At 35.4% G+C, this 18,923-nt stretch overlaps 1 protein-coding gene across 19 annotated transcripts in view; it reads right to left on the bottom strand.

Moving 5' to 3' along the window:
* The window catches only part of PCBP3 (poly(rC) binding protein 3), a 42,322-nt gene that overhangs the window by 20,697 nt on the left and 2,702 nt on the right, over nt 1-18,923 (bottom strand). For 11 of the 19 annotated variants that reach the window (XM_072418453.1, XM_072418438.1, XM_072418448.1 and 8 more), the window contains exons 3-6: nt 5,849-5,952; nt 4,250-4,273; nt 1,006-1,038; nt 489-605 (exon numbers count right to left, since the gene is read on the bottom strand). In XM_072418453.1, the coding sequence (XP_072274554.1) occupies nt 489-605; nt 1,006-1,038; nt 4,250-4,273; nt 5,849-5,917 (243 nt within the window). In that variant the 5' untranslated portion in view covers nt 5,918-5,952. Of the gene's footprint in view, nt 1-488; nt 606-1,005; nt 1,039-4,249; nt 4,274-5,848; nt 5,953-10,384; nt 10,546-11,343; nt 11,448-15,914; nt 15,971-18,013; nt 18,079-18,923 lie in introns of all 19 variants that reach the window. The other 8 variants (XM_072418439.1, XM_072418445.1, XM_072418441.1 and 5 more) reach the window with 8 other exon arrangements.

The raw sequence follows: 18,923 nt of genomic DNA, 5'->3' as shown, positions 1-18,923 counted from the left end.
AGATAGATAGATAGATAGATAGATAGCACTGCAGACTGTGTCCAGATGATGAAATAACAGATGTAATGTCAAGACCAAAATCAAGAAAAGTCCTTAGTCAGTGCTGGCAAATCTTGCCAATATAGATTAAAGAAGGACAGGTTTGTGGAAATAAAAGAGATAGGTTTTTGTAGGACTTGTGGTAGAGAGTTGCCAAATAATGGGCACTTTCCAAAAGAGTAAGCTAAATATAGGTCTAAACAAGGCAAGGTGATACAGGCTGAAAATACCAAAGTATAAGTCATTAATTCAAACTGGTTATACAGAAATGTGGCCTCTTTTCGGTAAAGGATACCTACAGAAGCCTGCAGGGAGAATGAGCGAGAGAGAGAGACAAAGAGAGATAGAGGTGACCAGAAATAAATTATTTGGGCTATACATAGGCAACACTAAATGTGTTTTTGGTTTATATTAATTCAATTTAATTTATAGTAATTTGAAGGAATTACCTCTTCAAATTTATAAGCAATCATTGCAAAGGCCTTGAATATAGCATCCGTTGGTCCAGTTATTGTAACAATCCTTTCGGGACAGTTCCCTTCTGAAATGTTAATTCGAGCCCCACTCTATATAAAAAAAGAGTTATGTACCATTGCCATATCATTCTTCCACACAGATGCAAACAAAGCCTCAACAGGAGACACAAGATTTTAATCTAGTCTATATTGAAATATTTACTGGTGAATTATGCAAGCTGTCTGTACATATTTAGAGCAACAATATATAATATATATATATATATGTATATTATAATATTACATTACTGATACAATAGGATACACGTACATCAGTTAGGTTAAGTGATCCAGCAAACCTGGAATGGGTTTCCTAAAAGTCATTAGCTATTTGTTAGCACATGTTTTCTATTCTGGACCAGATACATTCCAGGTCTGCTGGATCACCCAGCTTCAGTAATGAAAATAGAGCTTTAATAAATCTGGGCCAATGTGTTATAATTCCACTCACCTCTTCCCTCATTTTCTTCACAGTTTCTCCTTTCTATAGAACAAAAATACATATATCATTATTTATTCTATAATGTTATACAAGCTAAATATAATTCTTTGATCAGCAAAAACCTTTCTTACAACTGGATGGCAATAGGGTATGTAGTGCTATTTTAGGGACAATGTGCCTGTTCAGTATACATGTTTTTGGAATTGGGCCTGTCCTTGAATATTCTGAAGGATGAAAAGTTCATAATTTGATGGAGTAACATCTAGCATTTGTTTATTTTTACATAATCGTATCGATGGTAAACAAAATTTCTTCTGCCCTGCATATGTTTGGCTTTAAAATATCTACCATTCCCTCATCCTGCATATACTGGCCATATGAAGTGCCTAGCATGTGCAGGACAGAACAAAATGTTCACTAATAAAAAACAGATGTTTTCAAATAATAAAATTTAAATTCTTCCAAATTAAGAAATGATTACTGCATATATAAACCTATCTAGGATAAAACATCACTGGCCACTGATCCCACAGCTGTAGGTATATGAGACCGCACCACTAACTATTACACCAGGATGAAGGAGTGGGTGTTTCTGCATACAGCCCATTCTAGAAAAGGAAATTCAAAGGCAGGGGAGACCTCCTATAAGTGGTAAAGTGCTTGATGATACTTGGCACCAACAATAGCTTCATATGATTCTTGTGAGAAAGGTAAAATGTTCAGGAAAATGGGAACATTCCCTTTTAAGGCAGAAGAGGACCTACTATAAGTTTGGAAGAAAAAAATAATACTGAAATTCAGCCACTTCTCAACACGACTACCACTGACATCCATTTACCATAGGGTGGTACTAAACTGTTGTTTAAACACAATGCACACATGCACAGCTCATCGGTCAAGTTGGCTGAAGATGCCCACCATGAAGGCAGAATGGACAAGTCATATCAATGCTGGTGATGGAGGGGTAAGGGACATCTCTGACATTGCAGCACTGCAGGGGTCTCTTTGGCTGGTAGATCTGCCAAAACCTACAGCTATTCATCATAGAACCAGTTGCTGGCTATCACTGACTCATCCCCAACTGAACACAAATGAAGAAATTGGGATCTCACTACAAAATACTACTCAGCATTTAACTTTAGTTGTGCGCTCATACATTGATTAAGTTCCTAAAGAAGTAAACAGAAAGAGAATCCTATGTGTTTTGTATGGGATTACCCCACATAAACTTCTATATCATGAAGAAGAAAGGTTTCCCAGAGACAACAGAGCTGAAAATCATATATAGTGAATGATTACCTAAATTACATTTTATCATTCATATGATTTAGGTGTGCTCTGCATATATACCAAAAATAAAGTGCACAAAGGTCTTCCAAGACAAGCTTTATTTGCTGTGTTAACTAGGAAACAGGTAATAAGGTAATAAATCTTGTTAAAACATTATTTATTAACCCTTCATTTAGATTGAAACTGCTCTCCAGAAAACTATAGCAACTATTATTACATAACCTATACCAGAGAGATAAAGTTGAGGAAAGGGAGCTCCATGGGTAATATGGCCATCAGACACCTAGATTCTCATGAAATCTGTTTTTTAAGGCCATGCTAATTTATTGTTCACCTACCTACCTAACCTACCCAGGGAGGCAACATCTCGCTGGCTGTACGGTATACATGTAACTTACAGATTTCTGGATTTATTTACATTATTTGATATTGTAGATTATCCTCATATTGCATTTATGTACATGCTTACTTCTACTATCTTGTATATAGTGCAGACATAATATAGGGATCACAGTGAGTTTTCCAGTAGCTAAATACATTTTACATTTTAGTGCCTGGTTTTTGTGTGTTTTTGTTTTTTGAATTTGTTTTATTCAAATGGACTGCTAAGATTATGTTTATACCTTATTTTGTATAGATATTTAATACACTTTATACATTTTTTTATTTTTGTGGTGCAATTGCTTTGTGTTTTCCATGTTCCTCCCTCTTGTTTCCATGTGTATAATTGTATGGGTTCGTCTTTGTACTGGTATGCAATTTTTTTTTAATTAATCGATGGGGAAAATAATTGGGTAAAAAAACCTATAATACATTGATCATATTCAGCAGTGCAACATGTTTTAACTTCATAGTTGGGGCATTTATTACTAATGTGTCCAAATCATGACAATTATTTGCCTTGTAAAAGTCACAATTGTCCATTGTTTCTAGACACTTCAACCCTAAACTAAACCCTAAATTGTGTCTGCTGTTGCCAGGCAAAGATTTTCACTACTGAAAAATCTGGAATTATTGAGTTACTAATCTGATGTATGTAAAACATAATTGTTTTAGAATTGTCACCATAAATGTGAAAACAATGACTGTCCTCAATTCTTTCCAGCTATTATAGGGTGTACAATCTGTGTCAGAACTCATATCGGAGCACTGGGATAAGGCTTAACATAGGTCAGACTTAGTGGCCCATATATAATCATATATTCATGCCTAGAGTAACTTATAAGAATATAAGAACTCATTAGCTAGTAACCTGGTGGCTATCTCATTACTCTTTTGCAGTATATTTGTACTTAAAGGCACTGACCCTGATTTACTAAAGAAGGATTTTTGCTTGCACACAGGATTTTTAATTGCACATATTGTATGATTGAAGTCAGCATTTAGTAAGATAAGTAATTATTCTGCAAAGAGAAAATCCACATACCTTAGTGACTACCTTAGTGACTGCATGACAGTGACTGCATTTTAGTGTGCAGTTGTGTTGATTTGAATCATCATGCACAAAAAATCCCTTTTTTATTATATTTTCTTGCATTACATTAGATATTCATTTGCAAATTGAATTTTACTCTGTTTTACACCATTCTATGATATAAGTGAGCATGTGCTACTCCTTTAGAAAATCAACCTTACTGTATGCACTCAGTGTTACAATGTTGGGCACAGATTGGGCCTGATTTATTAAAGCTCTCCAAGACTAGAGAGGATAGACGATGAAAGGAGAACCTGGGTGATCCAGCAAATCAAGGTATGGATTTCTTAAAAATTATTTGCTATTAGCTATGTCTTTCCACCCTGTACCAGATCCATTCCAGGCTTGCTGGATCACCAAAGTTCACCCATGTTAGTCTATCTTCAGCAGTCTTGTAGAGCTTTAATAAGTCAGGCCCAAAGAGCTTACAAATTATATGCATATGTTATATATTAACACATATGAAGGTAATTTAAAATCATATGTTACCTTTCCAATAATGCTTCCGACTTCCTGCAAAAAAACATAAATTCCTGTTCAGATTTCTTAAAAGATGTATTTTAAATACACATTAAAAGAGTCAGCTACATGAATGTTGACTATAAAGGTGGTAATTTAGCTGCACTGTAAGAAGTTGGAGGGGAATTCTTTTCCTTAGTCACAAATTTAGGAGAATTTTTTTTTCAATGACCCTCATTTTATTGCTGTTAGCAGTGATTCCTTGAAACCTGAATATTGTTTCAAGCATTCCTCAGGGGTAAAAAGGTTTAGAATGGCTGATCTACAAACCTATAAGGTCACCCCTCTGTTTACTCAGCTCCTTCACCCTTTGAACAGGGCCATTGTCAACAAGTGCATGCAGCACTGCTGATAGGTCCAGGTCCTGTCAATTTTAACCAAAGTGCTGCCGTATGGAGGCTTACAATAGGTTTAAGCAAGTAAAATTCAGGTACTGAGAATAGGTGCTTTAAAAGTAAATGTAATAATGTATTAAATAATGCTGGGCTGCATTAATCTCTTATATTAAGCTTTTACTTTTCTAAGACATTTTTTAATTTCTAAAAAGGCGTGAATACAAATCATTTTTAATTTCTAAAAAGGTGTGAATACAAATCATTCCTGGGCCCACCTTAATACCTTAATGTTCCTATGAAGTATGATAGTTTTCACAATTCAATAGCTCAACTGTCTGTCAAATAGCTTTACAATTTAATAGTTCAACTGAATGGGTAGGCTTAGGAAATGTAGGAGAGAGTAGGGAGAAAGAGACAACCACAATTCATATACAATTAGAGAATATAGGATGCCATCTATTTCATACCCTGTCCTACACTAGACATACTATAAGAAAGAAAAATGTTGCAGCTGTTGTGTGTAATGAAAACTAAAGCAAGGCAAATGCTTTAAAATAATAATTATTATTCTTCAATTCACCATGTGACTGAGAACATGCTTTGTGTAAAATGGACCTCCATTTTTGGGCATTACATTATTTCTTTCATAAATAGAACAAAATAAATATTATTATTCGCTTTACTTATTTAGCGCCAACATATTACGCAGTGCTGTACATTAAATAGGGGTTGCAAATTACAGACAAAATACAAACAATGACAAAGGAGGAGGAGAGGACCCTGCCCAAAAGAGCTTACAAAAGAGGTGAGGGAGAGTAGTACACAACAGCAGGAAGAATATGGAATGCTGGCTTATTAGTAATGGGTTAGGAGAAAGAAGAGGATGGGTAAGCAAATTTGAAAAAGCGTTTTTTTATAGCTCCTTTAAATGTGTGAAAAGTACAATTAAACCTAACAGGATGAGGAAAGGAGTACCAAAGAGTGGGGATAGCTATAATGAAGTATTGGGGTCAAGCATGGGAAAAGGTTATGAGCGAGGAAGTCATTAGTAGGGTATTGGAGGTGCAGAGAGGGTGGATAGTGCAGAAAGGTAAGTGGAACAAGCACTGTGGAGTTATTTAAAAGCAAAGCACAGTAGCTTGAATGTGATCCTCAAAGCCAATGTGAAATTGAAGCCAATGTAGAGATTGGCAACCAGATGAGGAGTGGTGGGAAGGATGGATAAGTCTCATACCTTTCCATGCATTAGTAGACGAATTGTCATCGTCACGTTTAAACCCCCTTCTGATACTTTGGATTCCATGTTCAAAATTTGAGAAGGTCAGTTCTATAGGTCACCTGTAAGGGAAACCCATGACATAATCAAAATATGCATATATAGGTATGGATCGGAACAAGATATTAGTGGTTATTCCAATTTTTAATATGAGGGTAAAAAAAAAGACTGTTAATGTTATAGCTCAAAAAGAACAGTGATTCTTAGAAAGTCAATGGGGTTGATTAAATAAAGGAATTTAAGCAAAGTAAATTGTAACTCTGCAAGGGATAATTCATGTAGCTTGGTGAACTTTGTGAAAAATCACTTTGCAAACAATACCCAATCACAGGAAAATTTAAAAAGAAACAGGATTTTTGTTTGTGCATAGTTAGATGGTTGAAGTCAACAGAGCTTTACTATATTCACTAATCCCTTAAAAGGTGATATTCCACTTTGCTATGAGAACATCCTAAATTTCTTAAATCTACCTCACCATCTCTATTGTGGTCATGTCAAAAAGTCATGTTATCTGCACAAAGCCCATTCCCCCGATACATATGCATACATATGCTCTTTCTCCCACTCCCCACTACAGCATTCCCTCACATTCATGTTCCAGTGGTGGCTGTTGTCAAAGCTTATGCCATAACATTCGTAACCTCTTTCTCAAATGACAGTGTACGGGAATGATGATTAGAGAAGTCACATAAGAGAGGGCTTAAGTGGCGCTGCAAGGCAACGAGTGAGCATGGGGTAGGAGTACATGCCTAGAGGGGTAAGATTTGGTAGTGTCACATGAGACTGTGAAATCAGGAATGGGAAATGTAACAGTGTCCCTTTAAAGTAAACTGGTGCATCAGAGCATGAACAAGGAAAATATTTAAATAAAGATCCACCTATATACATTTCTTTATCTTAAACAAGCCACATCCCTAACATTCATAGGAAAAGATATGCGATGAAAGACATCAATTTTAAATGGGACTTTAAAGGCCAATACCATCAATATTAATTACAAAAATAACAACATTTTCTTATTATTAAACATTAAAAACAAACATCATTTCAAATACATAAAACACAATAAAATTGTGAGTGTATATAATGACCTCTCCTTACAGATTACCCCCAAAGGGTTTCAATTCTGAATTACTCCTTCCTTGGAACAATTTTAAATAAGAGGGCTGCTGGAAGTACAAACATCAGACTTCTCCTCTCATTCCTCCTGAAGAAGCAGATTTTTTCTGTGAAGCGCATCGAGAAGTAATTCAGAATTACACGATTTTATTATTTGAAATTATGTTTGTTTTTAATGTTTATTATTGATAAAATGTTGTTTTTTTTTGTAATGATTATTGATGGTATTGGCTTTAAAAGTCCCGCTTAACATCAAGAAGGAAAAAGCAGACAACTCATGTATGATATACAGCCTGGCATTGGTACATCCAGCGGCATCAGCATGTGTTGGTTAAAATGACAATAGCATTAGACCTCCACCCGTGAATCCAACATGTGGCACATTTTGCATATTGTATGTTTCTTCCTGTGCCCTCCGAGATGTCCTTGCCAAGTATTATTCGTAAAACTAGAAACATTATTATTATTATTATGACTATTATTAATAAACAGGATTTATAAAGCGCCAACATATTACACAGCGCTGTACATTAAATAGGGATTGCAAATGACCGACTAATACAGACAGTGATACAGGAGGAGAGGACTCTGCCCCAAAGAGCTTACAATCTAGTAGGTGGGGGAATTTCACACACAATAGGATGGGAGATATGTAGCGGTGGAAGTAGTGATGGTTTCAAAAGACAGAAGAAGATGGGTAGGCAAGTTTGAAAAAATGGGTTTTGAGTGCTCTTTTAAATGAGCAGAAAGTAGAAGCAAGACGAATAGGACGAGGAAGACCATTCCAGGGAGTTGGGGCAGCTCTAGAGAAGTCTTGTAGCCGTGCGTGTGATGAGGTTATGAGTGAGGAAGTCATTAGTAGGTCATTGGAGGAGCGGAGAGAGCGGCAGGGTACATGCAAGTAAATATTCAACTGTTTACTTTTAGCAATGAAAAATAATTCATAAAGTTTTTTTAGGACTTGTTCAGGTAGGCAGTGCATATAGGTTTTTAATGAATAAATATTTAAAAATTTTACAATGGGCAATATTTTACTGTCCACTACCTTTCCTATTTATTCTCGCTATTCCCTATGGGCAGACATGAGTTTAATGCCACATATAGTAGCTTAGGAGAAGGAAATTCCACACAATTAAGGAGATGTTTGAAATTTTGATGAATTTTAGGATCCTTGCCACAGTGGTGAATGGTGCAACATTACCAGTAGGTCTAATTTATTATATTAGATTCTATGTCCAGGTTTATTTGGGAGTGGCCTACAGCCTACCACTTTGATAAAATATACAGTCAGTCTTCAAAAAGGTACTGAATGATTCACTTTACAGGCAGAATGGAAGGGGCCTGGTAGCTTTAGTGTATAAATTTCAGCTGAAGCTATTGAGCTTTGTAAATAGTGAGCATTTTACAGCAAAGCAGACAATAATAGCTTGTAACTGCATATAAAAAATACCTTAAGTTTCAGCTACTGAATATGAAACACAAAGTAATAATTATCAGTATTTCTTTTTGTATTACCTGATAAAGAATATGTTTTTAACTTTATTAGTTCTAAACATGAATAATAAAAATACATTTATAATAAAATAAATATACAATACCTAAAAAAGGCTAACAAAACAAAACACAATAAAATCAAGGTATACATAAACACAAAGGGGTTACTTGCTTTTATTGAGCTGTTTATGGGTAGCCTTTGGCCAGCTTATTTTAAATTAATCAAATTATAGCTTCTGTTTGTTGAATATTGTGGTTGCACTAAATTATTCGGCAGCTTACTGGTAAATAGTTTTCAGTCCAGACTCCAATAAACAGAACAACAGATATATGCCAATATTACAGACTGGCAAGACTGGTTTATTATCTTACAAAAATCTAGAAGAAACAAATCAACATGAGATAACATAAAGCCCAGACAAAACCCAGATTACATCCAGCAGACCACACGCTGACAAACACACAATTAATTCCCATGTCTGCATCTCCTGTGTAAATGTTTCCAATTGACTGAAAAACTGGGTCATGTGCTGGAGCGGTAAGATCTATCAGCGTTATTAGATTATTCACGCTTCATATCCTCCTGCACTTGCGGGAACACTAGTCTTTTCTTACCCATTGGAGAATGGACCAAGATGTTCACACTGAGCTGCACCTAATTCACACATTTACCCATTGTTAATGTCACACACAGATGAAACCTTAGATATATGCTTATTTTTCAGTTTAGGATTTTCACACATATCACCAATTGATTGTAAAAAGTACAATTTTATTTTTGGCTTTACAAAAAGTAGACTTCAAAAAGCATTAGGCAGCTTAAGGTTTTTATATTTCATAAATCCCTGCCGAAATAATGCAAGAAGTGTGTGAGTTGGCAAAATGGCAAAAAACAGGCTGTGTATCACAGACCGAATGGTTTTTGTACATGAATGTCAAGAGATAATCATGCATGTTTGTGTATATAGAGAGGGAAAGAAGAACATTTTTTAGACATCAATAAGTAGTAGGTAGAGCCTATAGACTCTTCCCAACCTGCAGCTCTGGTGTTTTCATTGGGTAACCTGGAACCCAACAGTCATTCGTAGTAGAGTTTATTTGTTGTTTTAACATTGAGGTTGTTTTAACATTGATCACCGGCAGTCCCACGTAACATGCCATGTCAGTCTTTCACTCTCTCCTACAGAATGACTCTAGTCTCCAACCATTCCTGAATCTCAGTCTCTGAGCATTTCCTGTAGTAGGTATTTAGTCTGTAACAGTTTTCTGCAACATTACATATAATAAATATTATATGCAGCCCATTGTTGATGTCAGTGACGCCATTTGAGGCCCCCATTTCTCATTCATTAACAACTACTGTTGACAGACATTCTCTGTTCCATCTCTAAATGGCTAAACTAAGGCCAATCTATTTTGATGTGTTTAAGAAGTATTGCTGCCTGATCATACATTTTAATAATAATCTTTCTGTTAGATTATATGTGCATTTACATAAACTGTGCATCCTATTTATTTGCAAGAGTATTCAAATGCTATGCCAGCTGCTGGGCTCTGCCATATTTTATGTGATGTCAGCAGCCCTGGCAGATTTGAAGCTTTTACTCAGGCCACACACTATAGTATTCCCCTTCAGTTATCCCACAGCTACTGCATAAAAGTATATATGTAAGGCTGCCATAGAGAGTAATTTAACTTCACCAAAAAGAGTTGAGGTTCATGTATAAGGAGACAGTTGGGTATGATAGGGAATTGGCTTGTTGATCTTTCTAGCAAGTTCAACAGCACATTACAAGTAAATTAAAGGGAGATAAAAGAAACACAGCAAGTAAGCACTTTTATGTGCATTTTTTTATTTCGTAATAAGGTCTTTTGAAGTACCTTTAGAGTGATTGTTCATATTAAAAAGAATACATTTTGAGTTTGCGGTCTTTAAAGAAACTGTACTGTTTAAGCAAGGAATAGATAATTGCAGATCTAGATTTGCAGCCTTTGCAGATTCCCTTGTAGTCTGTTTTCTCCAAGTGCAAGTAGTGGGACCTCTGGAAATAGATATTAAGAATCAAAAGTAAGTACAGTATCTAACTCTAAAAATGAGAACAGGTGTTTATGTTATATCATTTTTACATAGAGAATCCCCACCTAGAAGAAAGTTTAAAACAATCATACAAGCCTTTCTGAATCAAAAAATCTATGTTGGACAGTATTGTTTCAGACCCGAGGCTTCTCTTTTTAGTATGTGCAGCAATATATGACTTCCCTAGTATACAAGTATTGGGAGTTTAGACAATTGCAAAGACCTTTTTGTTTTGGAAATGGTTATTTACATCAGTTAGTCCAGGAAACCATAACATCTCATAATAGGAGCAGAAACTGACACAAAGGCTAGATGTAGTCAGGGAACCCAGGGCTTATGCTTCGACAGCTGATGGAAATTAGAATTCCACCTGATATAATTGTAAACACCTTGACTTCTTATTTCTCCAGTCCCCACATCGTGACTTTCAATAAGTCAGGAATACCATTGGCTGTTGCCACTTGTGTCACTAGTCTAGTATGTGACCCCAAATTGAACAGCTATAAAACTGAAAGTGCAAAAAAACAAAATATTTACCTAAAAAAATGAATATAATTAGAAAGACACATAAAAGTAGACAAGGATGTACTCATTATGCATTTATAACAATATGTCCTCTAAGGTTTAAAAAAAAGTTAGTTTTCTATACACAACTTGCAAATGATGATCAGCACATCCCCGTATTTAAAATCTATCCACACAGCATAGCCACTACACAGTCCACAAGGGACATACATCCTTGCTCTTAAATACAGATGCTTACATTTTTGTGTCTGGACAGCAAATGTCAGTTATTCTGGGATCCAGAAAAGATGTGATTTCCAGCATGTGATTGGCCAGCCCTAAAGATCCCTGTTGTATTGTTGCCTAAAAATGTATATATATATAATCATTATGTTACTACTTGTCATTCAGTCATTTTATGGAAAAAGAATACAATAATGTTTATTTGGAGCTGCTCATTTATTGTATTGTAATTGTTAAATTAAAAATAGTATTATTTAACGTTCTCCAATGCACTGCATACATTCACACCCATGCCGGCTTGAACATGACTGGATTGATAAATCCCTACATTACTGTAGAATATGGTCCCACTTTATAAATAAGTAATAGTGACAAACTGCTCTGTGTTGCTGTTACAATAATCTCTTCCTTAGAGAATGACATGTAAGTCATACCAAGCAATGGCAGTCATGAATACTCTGCACAGTTCAGTTAATCAGCCTCTGTATATTTACTGGAGGAGTCAGTTACTGTATAGTCACTGGAGGAAAAGCAATATGAGTTTTTTTACATAGAATTGCTTCCCTTCCTGACACATTTTGCTCAAGGATCAAAAATTTATCTACAGTGCTACCTTCAGTTAGCAGGTAGTTTATTAGGCTTTTTTTCCCACATGGAGATAATGGATATTCAATTGCAAAGAGACACAAAAGGAAAATATGTTCCTTCTCAATTAAGAAGACTCAGAATGATCTACAATATCAGTATTGTGGGTGTGTGAATGGTTATTTGTAAAATAAAGAATTCATATTATTAATATATTATGTATAAATTTAATATTTTAAATATGGGTAAAACAAAAGAAGATAAAATGAACTCAAAATATTAGGTATGTGATTGAAGACTTTTTCATGCTACCATTTTTTGTGCTTATGAAATCTATATTGTTGCTTTGTGATATTGCATAAACATATCTTGATTTATGGCTTCTAAAAAACCTGCATGACAGGCTAAAAAACCTGTTTTGCTATGGTACAATCTGCATACCTACACCTCTAGTTCATTACCCCCACAGGAATGTTGGTACGACCCAAACAAATCTTCTTAGGGTCAGGTCATACCTGAACATTTAGTTTAGAAAAATAAGTGTCATGTAAAATATTAGTATATTTAGGGTCTCAATGCAATTTTGCTATTTTTCTGCAAAGCAGCTGATACCTCGGTTCAAAGTTTAGACACTTACTTTGCTAGGACACTGAAAAAAGACTGGATCAGACTATCAGATTGCTTAAAAAAAAGTTTCAACCAGTATATTTATACCTGGCAAACAAAATATCACTATAGCTATATGCACTATGTTTTAGATGTGAGCTCGTATGCCAAGGCTAGGTTCAGATAGGTCTTTGACTACTTCATGGTTAACAATTCCCTGACACTCAATTTCAACATCCATACATCCAGTGGTTAGGAGGAGGTATAGACATGCATTCATTAGTATCTGCTGAATGCTCTAGTAAGCAAACATTTCTCTTGCCAAAGGACCATAGGTAATCTGCTGGCCTTCAAAACACATTCAACTGATCTGGACTGCATAGAGCTTCTACAAAGCCACAACACAACCTCACTGCCTTCAAATGCCATTGAAACACTCTTGTTGGTTTCAATGATATTAAGGGCAGTTCAGTACTGGTTCCAAAGAAATGAACTGCAGGTTGGTATAACCACCCATTATTATTAATATTATTATTAATAATAAACAGGATTTATATAGCGCCAACATATTACGCAAAGCTGTACATTAAACAGGGGTTGCAAATGACAGACAGATACAGACAGTGACACAGGGGGAGAGGACCCTGCCCCAAAGAGCTTACAATCTGGTAGGTGAGGACCACCCATCTCAACATAGGCTAAGGCAGTGTTTTTAAACAAGGGTTGTGTGGAACCCTAAGGTTCCCTCAGAGGCTCCTAGAAGTTCCTTGAGCAATTAGCAATTAAGGGTGACATGCTTCCCATGGGTCAGCAATGAAGGAGGCATTCTTCTACAGCATTGAGTACAATTGACAATTATGTCATTGCTCACAGGGCAGGAAAACTCTTTGCTAAATTGGACTAGGACAGAGATTGTCTTCCATGTAGCGCTGGGTGGAGGGTTTCTAAAGCGATACCTATAACTACACAGATAAACAATTGTGTTTGCCTGGTTTGAGGAGATCCTTTGTTTTACCCCTATGAGAGATGTATCTTGAAACTAAATTTATGTGAGTGAAAGTCCTATTCATACACAATACTGTTCTCGAAACACTTAAATGATTTCATAATTTTTGTTACTTGAATTTTATGATTATTTTACTCAAAATGTATACTATAATGCATGCTATTGAAGGCAACATGGGTCTGCTTTATACCATTTATCTGTATAGACTACCAACCAAAAGGAAGCAGATGTGAATTTGTGTTTACAATACTAAAAATTATCTTGTTAAATTTAGAGGTTATCCATCTGCAGAAAAATAAGAAAAAAGCATCTGTAGGTGAAACATCCCTTGCAAAGGAAAAATTCACTTTATTAACTGAACAGTCAACACTCATCACCTACTTCCACCACCTTCGCACTCACTCACTCTTCGAATTGAGTCACCACAGAACTACCCAACACAAACAAGGTTTAAGACCTACCTTACACTTACCCTACAAAAGCACCTGGAACAGAAGGTGAGGGCGAATCTATTGCTATTGACATTTAATGTGCTTTTAAAGGTGTTGATGTTCCTACTTATTTCCTATTAGATTTTTAGAACATGAAATGAAGAGGAACAAACACCAAGCTATTACACCTCTGTATTCAAATTTAAGAATTTGAAAAAATTATTTTAGCTGAAGTTTATTTTTTGACTGATTAACTTCTGAATGTTCCAATAATCAAATACATGCTTCAGTCTATGAATTATATTAGTGTATATTGCTATAGAAGTGCTGGTTAGTCACAAGAAAGCAAGGTACCAGAACTTTATGGTCCTTGCTCTTAAGGACAGTACCAGCTCTAACGTTTTAAAAATGTTTAAACAAATAGTAACAATCTATGCAGTGACTTGAAAATACCAATTATTGTATTTATATGTATCTATTAAAAACTGAAAAGAGGGATGTGCACTACTAAGAGCCATTGTAGTGCTGACAAGGAACATGCTCTAAGGATCACAGAGTATGCGAAGAGGTGAATTGCTGCTGCTTCTTCATTGTCCAGCTAAAAGAATGAGAGCAGGGAGATGGAAAATTAGGTTCACCAACCTCACTGTAAATATGCAGGGCTTTGCAAATCTCAAGACTATCATTAAAAATCTTTTGGTGGGTACAAAAGTTATCATAGTGTTAACCTATTGTTTTGTTTTGGGGGGGGAGTTCTGTATTAACTGATTACCTATTAGCTTGGGAATAACTAGGGATCAATTTGTAAAATATCAGACCACCGACCCAAATATGTATTACCTCCACTGTTTACCACTACCTTGGAACAGCTTTAAAGTGATGGTGTTCTATCCAACCAGCTTAATGACACAGCATAGTGTGTGAATAATAGCTGCCAAATAAAAGCAGCAGCAAATAAAAATATGTAATTTATTCAAGAGACTAGGTCACACTCTCTTTGTAAAATGTTACAAAGGTTATTTTACAAACATCAACGTAGCCAGCAAACCTAACTGGAACTGTTTATTGTGCATGGGTTAAGGCTATGGTAAATGGAGGAACAGTTATGAATTTATAAAATATTATGAACAAATTATATCAACAACAGGAATAAAAGTGAATTCACTGGCTATGCTCCAGGGTGCATTGTACTATAAAACTTCACACAATAGACTCACCTATTTTCACTATATAGAGTCTGAAAATTTAATTTTCTGACATTGACAGATGATTTGTAAATATGTTATGTCCTGAAATGACATCTTTGAATGTTAAAAGCAGCCAAACATTCATGTCAAGTCTCAGAATGTCAAGGCAATGATTTACAAAAATAAATCAATAGCTGATTTGATGAATTAATGCAATGAATGCCTGCAGCTCAGCTCACAATCACTAACAGTGACAGTAAGTTTAAAGCATGCATAAAGGGAAATAAAAACATGCATATTTGCCAAACTTTCCTACAAAGCCTTGTATGTAGGTTTCCTAACTTGGAATTCAAAGCTCTGCCTCCCCTTTTATAACACTTGCAAATACAAGTTGTTACAAAATGCAGTGGTTCTTTCTTATAGACATGTAGGATGCAAACAGATGGCTGTCTATATCCACCCAAACACATTTGAAAAGGAAACCCTTTGCTCTGACACACAGTTTGTAGATCAGTAACCAAGGTCTGGGGGAAATGCCCTAAAATGAGGGATTACACAAGGTATAAGGCTATTGCTATACTCATTTAAAATAATGCTAATTTCCTTGATGTACAGCAGATCTTACATTTTTAAAAGTTTTAGTCACACACTTGCTACTACAATATTACAGATAACTGTGTTGCAAGTAGTGTGGCAATTAGCAGAACACCAGAGCTGAATACTCATTGGTTGGTGGTTAAAAACTTTTTAGTGAGAGGATCAGAATACTGACCAGGCACGCAGTATCTTGGGACCAGGTCACGAATGGCAGCTTACCTTTCATATCTCCTGTAAAAGAAAGTAGCCCCAGAATAAGGTCCAGAGCACAAAAAAGTGTGTCTTCTGTTTGTACATTTTAAATGGCAATAGTAAATATGTGTTCACACTAAATATGGTCTCCCAATACTTTTTGGAAATCTCCAGAGTTTTCAACAAAACATAAATTAGGTTAGGCTAATTTGGAGTTCCGATTAAATAGAAAAATTAGTTTGGAGTTTCAATAAATAGCAAATTGACATTAGATACCTAATTGGTTTAGGAGGCAATAATACCTAATTTTTTTGCACAAGTATATCTGGAATCTTTGTGATATAAGCACAGTCAGGACTGTAGAAAGTTATTGCACTGCATTGATCTTGATCTTGTCATACCCAAGTGAAGACAGGTTTCACATAGATGCAAAATATTGTATATATTATAAGTCCACTGCTTCTATGGCATCTGTGTCAACAATGCTTGCTGTCGATTGGGGGAGGGGAGACTTGTTTTGGGGCAATGTGTAGTACTATACATTGGCCCACTAACCCCATGGAGCCCTTAAAGAATGCATATATTGGCATGATAATATATACACCATTAAAGACAGAATACAAAGCAAATGAATATGCAATTACAAATATTATTAATAGTAAATTGTATTGACAGTGATTGTGCACACTACCTGACACCTCTGCTAATACTAAAAACTCTGTGTACAATCATTTGCTTTATTTGTACATCAAATTTTAAAGAGGATACATGTGCACTTGACTTACATGCATACAAATTCGGTAGACCACTGTATTTTAAAAGGTTTAAAGAGTTGTAGAATAAGATCAGACCATCCTTTTGCTTAATGTATACATAAAGTTCATGGGTATGCAAACCCATGTTGATGCTTTTGTTTTTTTTCAAGTTGAAGATTTCTGCTTACTCACAACAAAGTTTGAAAGTGAATATTTTGTAGCCCCAAACTGTGCATTCGATATATAGAGATATAGATTCAGTGGCCTGGCCAGCCTTGAAAATGATGCTACCTCCTTTTTTCCTGAATACAAATAAAGAAGGAATGTTGTGATGTAATCAAAAACATGGCCTCCCAGCTCTGATATCAATTCAATCAAGCCAATTATTACAGCATGCTGATTTCCACAAAATATTTCCTAAATTACTGAGATTAATAGGAGGATAGCATTCTAGAAACCAACTTTCAAAGATAACATACTTTTGTAACACATTTTTGAACATTTATCTGTACACCAGACTTACATAAGGGAAGGTTGTGCAGGAGATAAAAGATACAAAGACATGGGCTAAAAACAAATACTGCCCTTCCAAACGTCAAAAGAGACCCATCTAAATGTGTGACATGGTCAGATTTTAATACAAATACTGAGAAAATTCTGAGCTATTGTATATAGTCCAAACCCATTTGAAAAATAAATGGTAATTAAAGCCTTTCCTATTAGCTCCAGAGGCTAATCATCTGCCCCATGCTGAGGCATTGGTTATGTGGTCTCTGCTAAAGGCATTTAGTGTACCGGCATTCAGACAATACTGAGCCATCAGTGGCTTTGTCTGTGACATTGTGCCTGACAGCAGAGACCACATTACCAATGCATTGGCACTGCCGGATGTTTTATTCAGGATGTTCTATCAGTTTTAGTAATCTATTACAAGTTATTAGTCTAATAGGGCAGGACATTGAAACATTCAAATCAAATTTTAAGTGTAGGTTTGTTTTAATGATATTACAGAAAGTCTTCCGTAATCTGCAAAAGCTAGTGCTGGATCCTAATAGACCCCAAATGCCCAGTGACACAACATCATGGCAGACGACAGATGTTTCACCAGTATCTATCATATCTAATCATTTGCTCTTAGAGTCGTGTGCCCAGAATTGATTTAAAATGACCAGACAGTCCATACGAATTAGTGTACATATGAGTAGGTGAACTATATATTGCACACAATAAACATACATAATACTACCGGCCATTTGTTTGTTACATGTGCATATTGCATTGGAAAAGTATCTGTAGGCATTATAATTTTTAATAGGTAAATACACACCAGTGATGTCTCAGACTGCAATTTCATTGATATTATAGTATTTGCCTTCTCCTAAGCATGCTTCACTATATGAAAGAACATTGAATTAACATAACATGCATGAAAGCTGGACTGTTTTTACATGTACAACATATACATAAACTACATTATAATTTGACAAAACATTTTCTATACAAATACTTTCAATACATGTTGAAATATTATTAAAGTACCAAATGAATAGCATATATAGAATTACAGTAAATACAAAACCCTATATCTTCCAAGCAGATGCACAGTCTGCAATCTCAAAATATGACATGGAAATAATTTATAATGATAACATAATTTGACTTCAGTTACAACATCTAATATTTGTTTAAATGATATCAAAATGTTATTATAAGGAAATTCTGCATTACCAAAACCTTAGAGCTCATATAAAGCATGAGCTTCCAAATGTCTAATAAATTTGCCATTGTTCCCTAAAACAAATATAATAACCATATGGAGCAGAGAGTGGACATTTACTGGATTGTAAATCATCGTTCATAAGCTGAGGTCATTTTATATTCCTTAATGTTACCACTGATGAATCTATAGCAAGCTTACACAATTTGAACCTAGCATGGCTGTTCTCAGCGACTGTGGTAAAAATGGCAGAAATGGCCGGTAGCCATTTCACAGAATAAAGCACGATAGATATGGATATATTTTTCGTTTTCAAGATCTATTAGGGAGAGACATAATTTAACTCAATTAATGTGTGCTCATGTTGACATGAAGTAGAAATGGAGCCTTTTACATTTTGCATATAGGGTTTTCCTAGCTGGAAATATGGATGTAAATATAGGGCGCATTCTAGAGGTGAAGCAATTAGACTCCAGTTAGGTCTTCTCCTATAAGATGGAGAAAATGGTGTAAAACGTTT

Source organism: Pyxicephalus adspersus, chromosome 7, assembly GCF_032062135.1.
Source record: "Pyxicephalus adspersus chromosome 7, UCB_Pads_2.0, whole genome shotgun sequence".
In the NCBI taxonomy this organism is placed as follows: Eukaryota; Metazoa; Chordata; class Amphibia; order Anura; family Pyxicephalidae; genus Pyxicephalus; species Pyxicephalus adspersus.
Note: the sequence above shows the minus strand (reverse complement) of the source record. Positions and strands in the feature narration are given on the sequence as shown.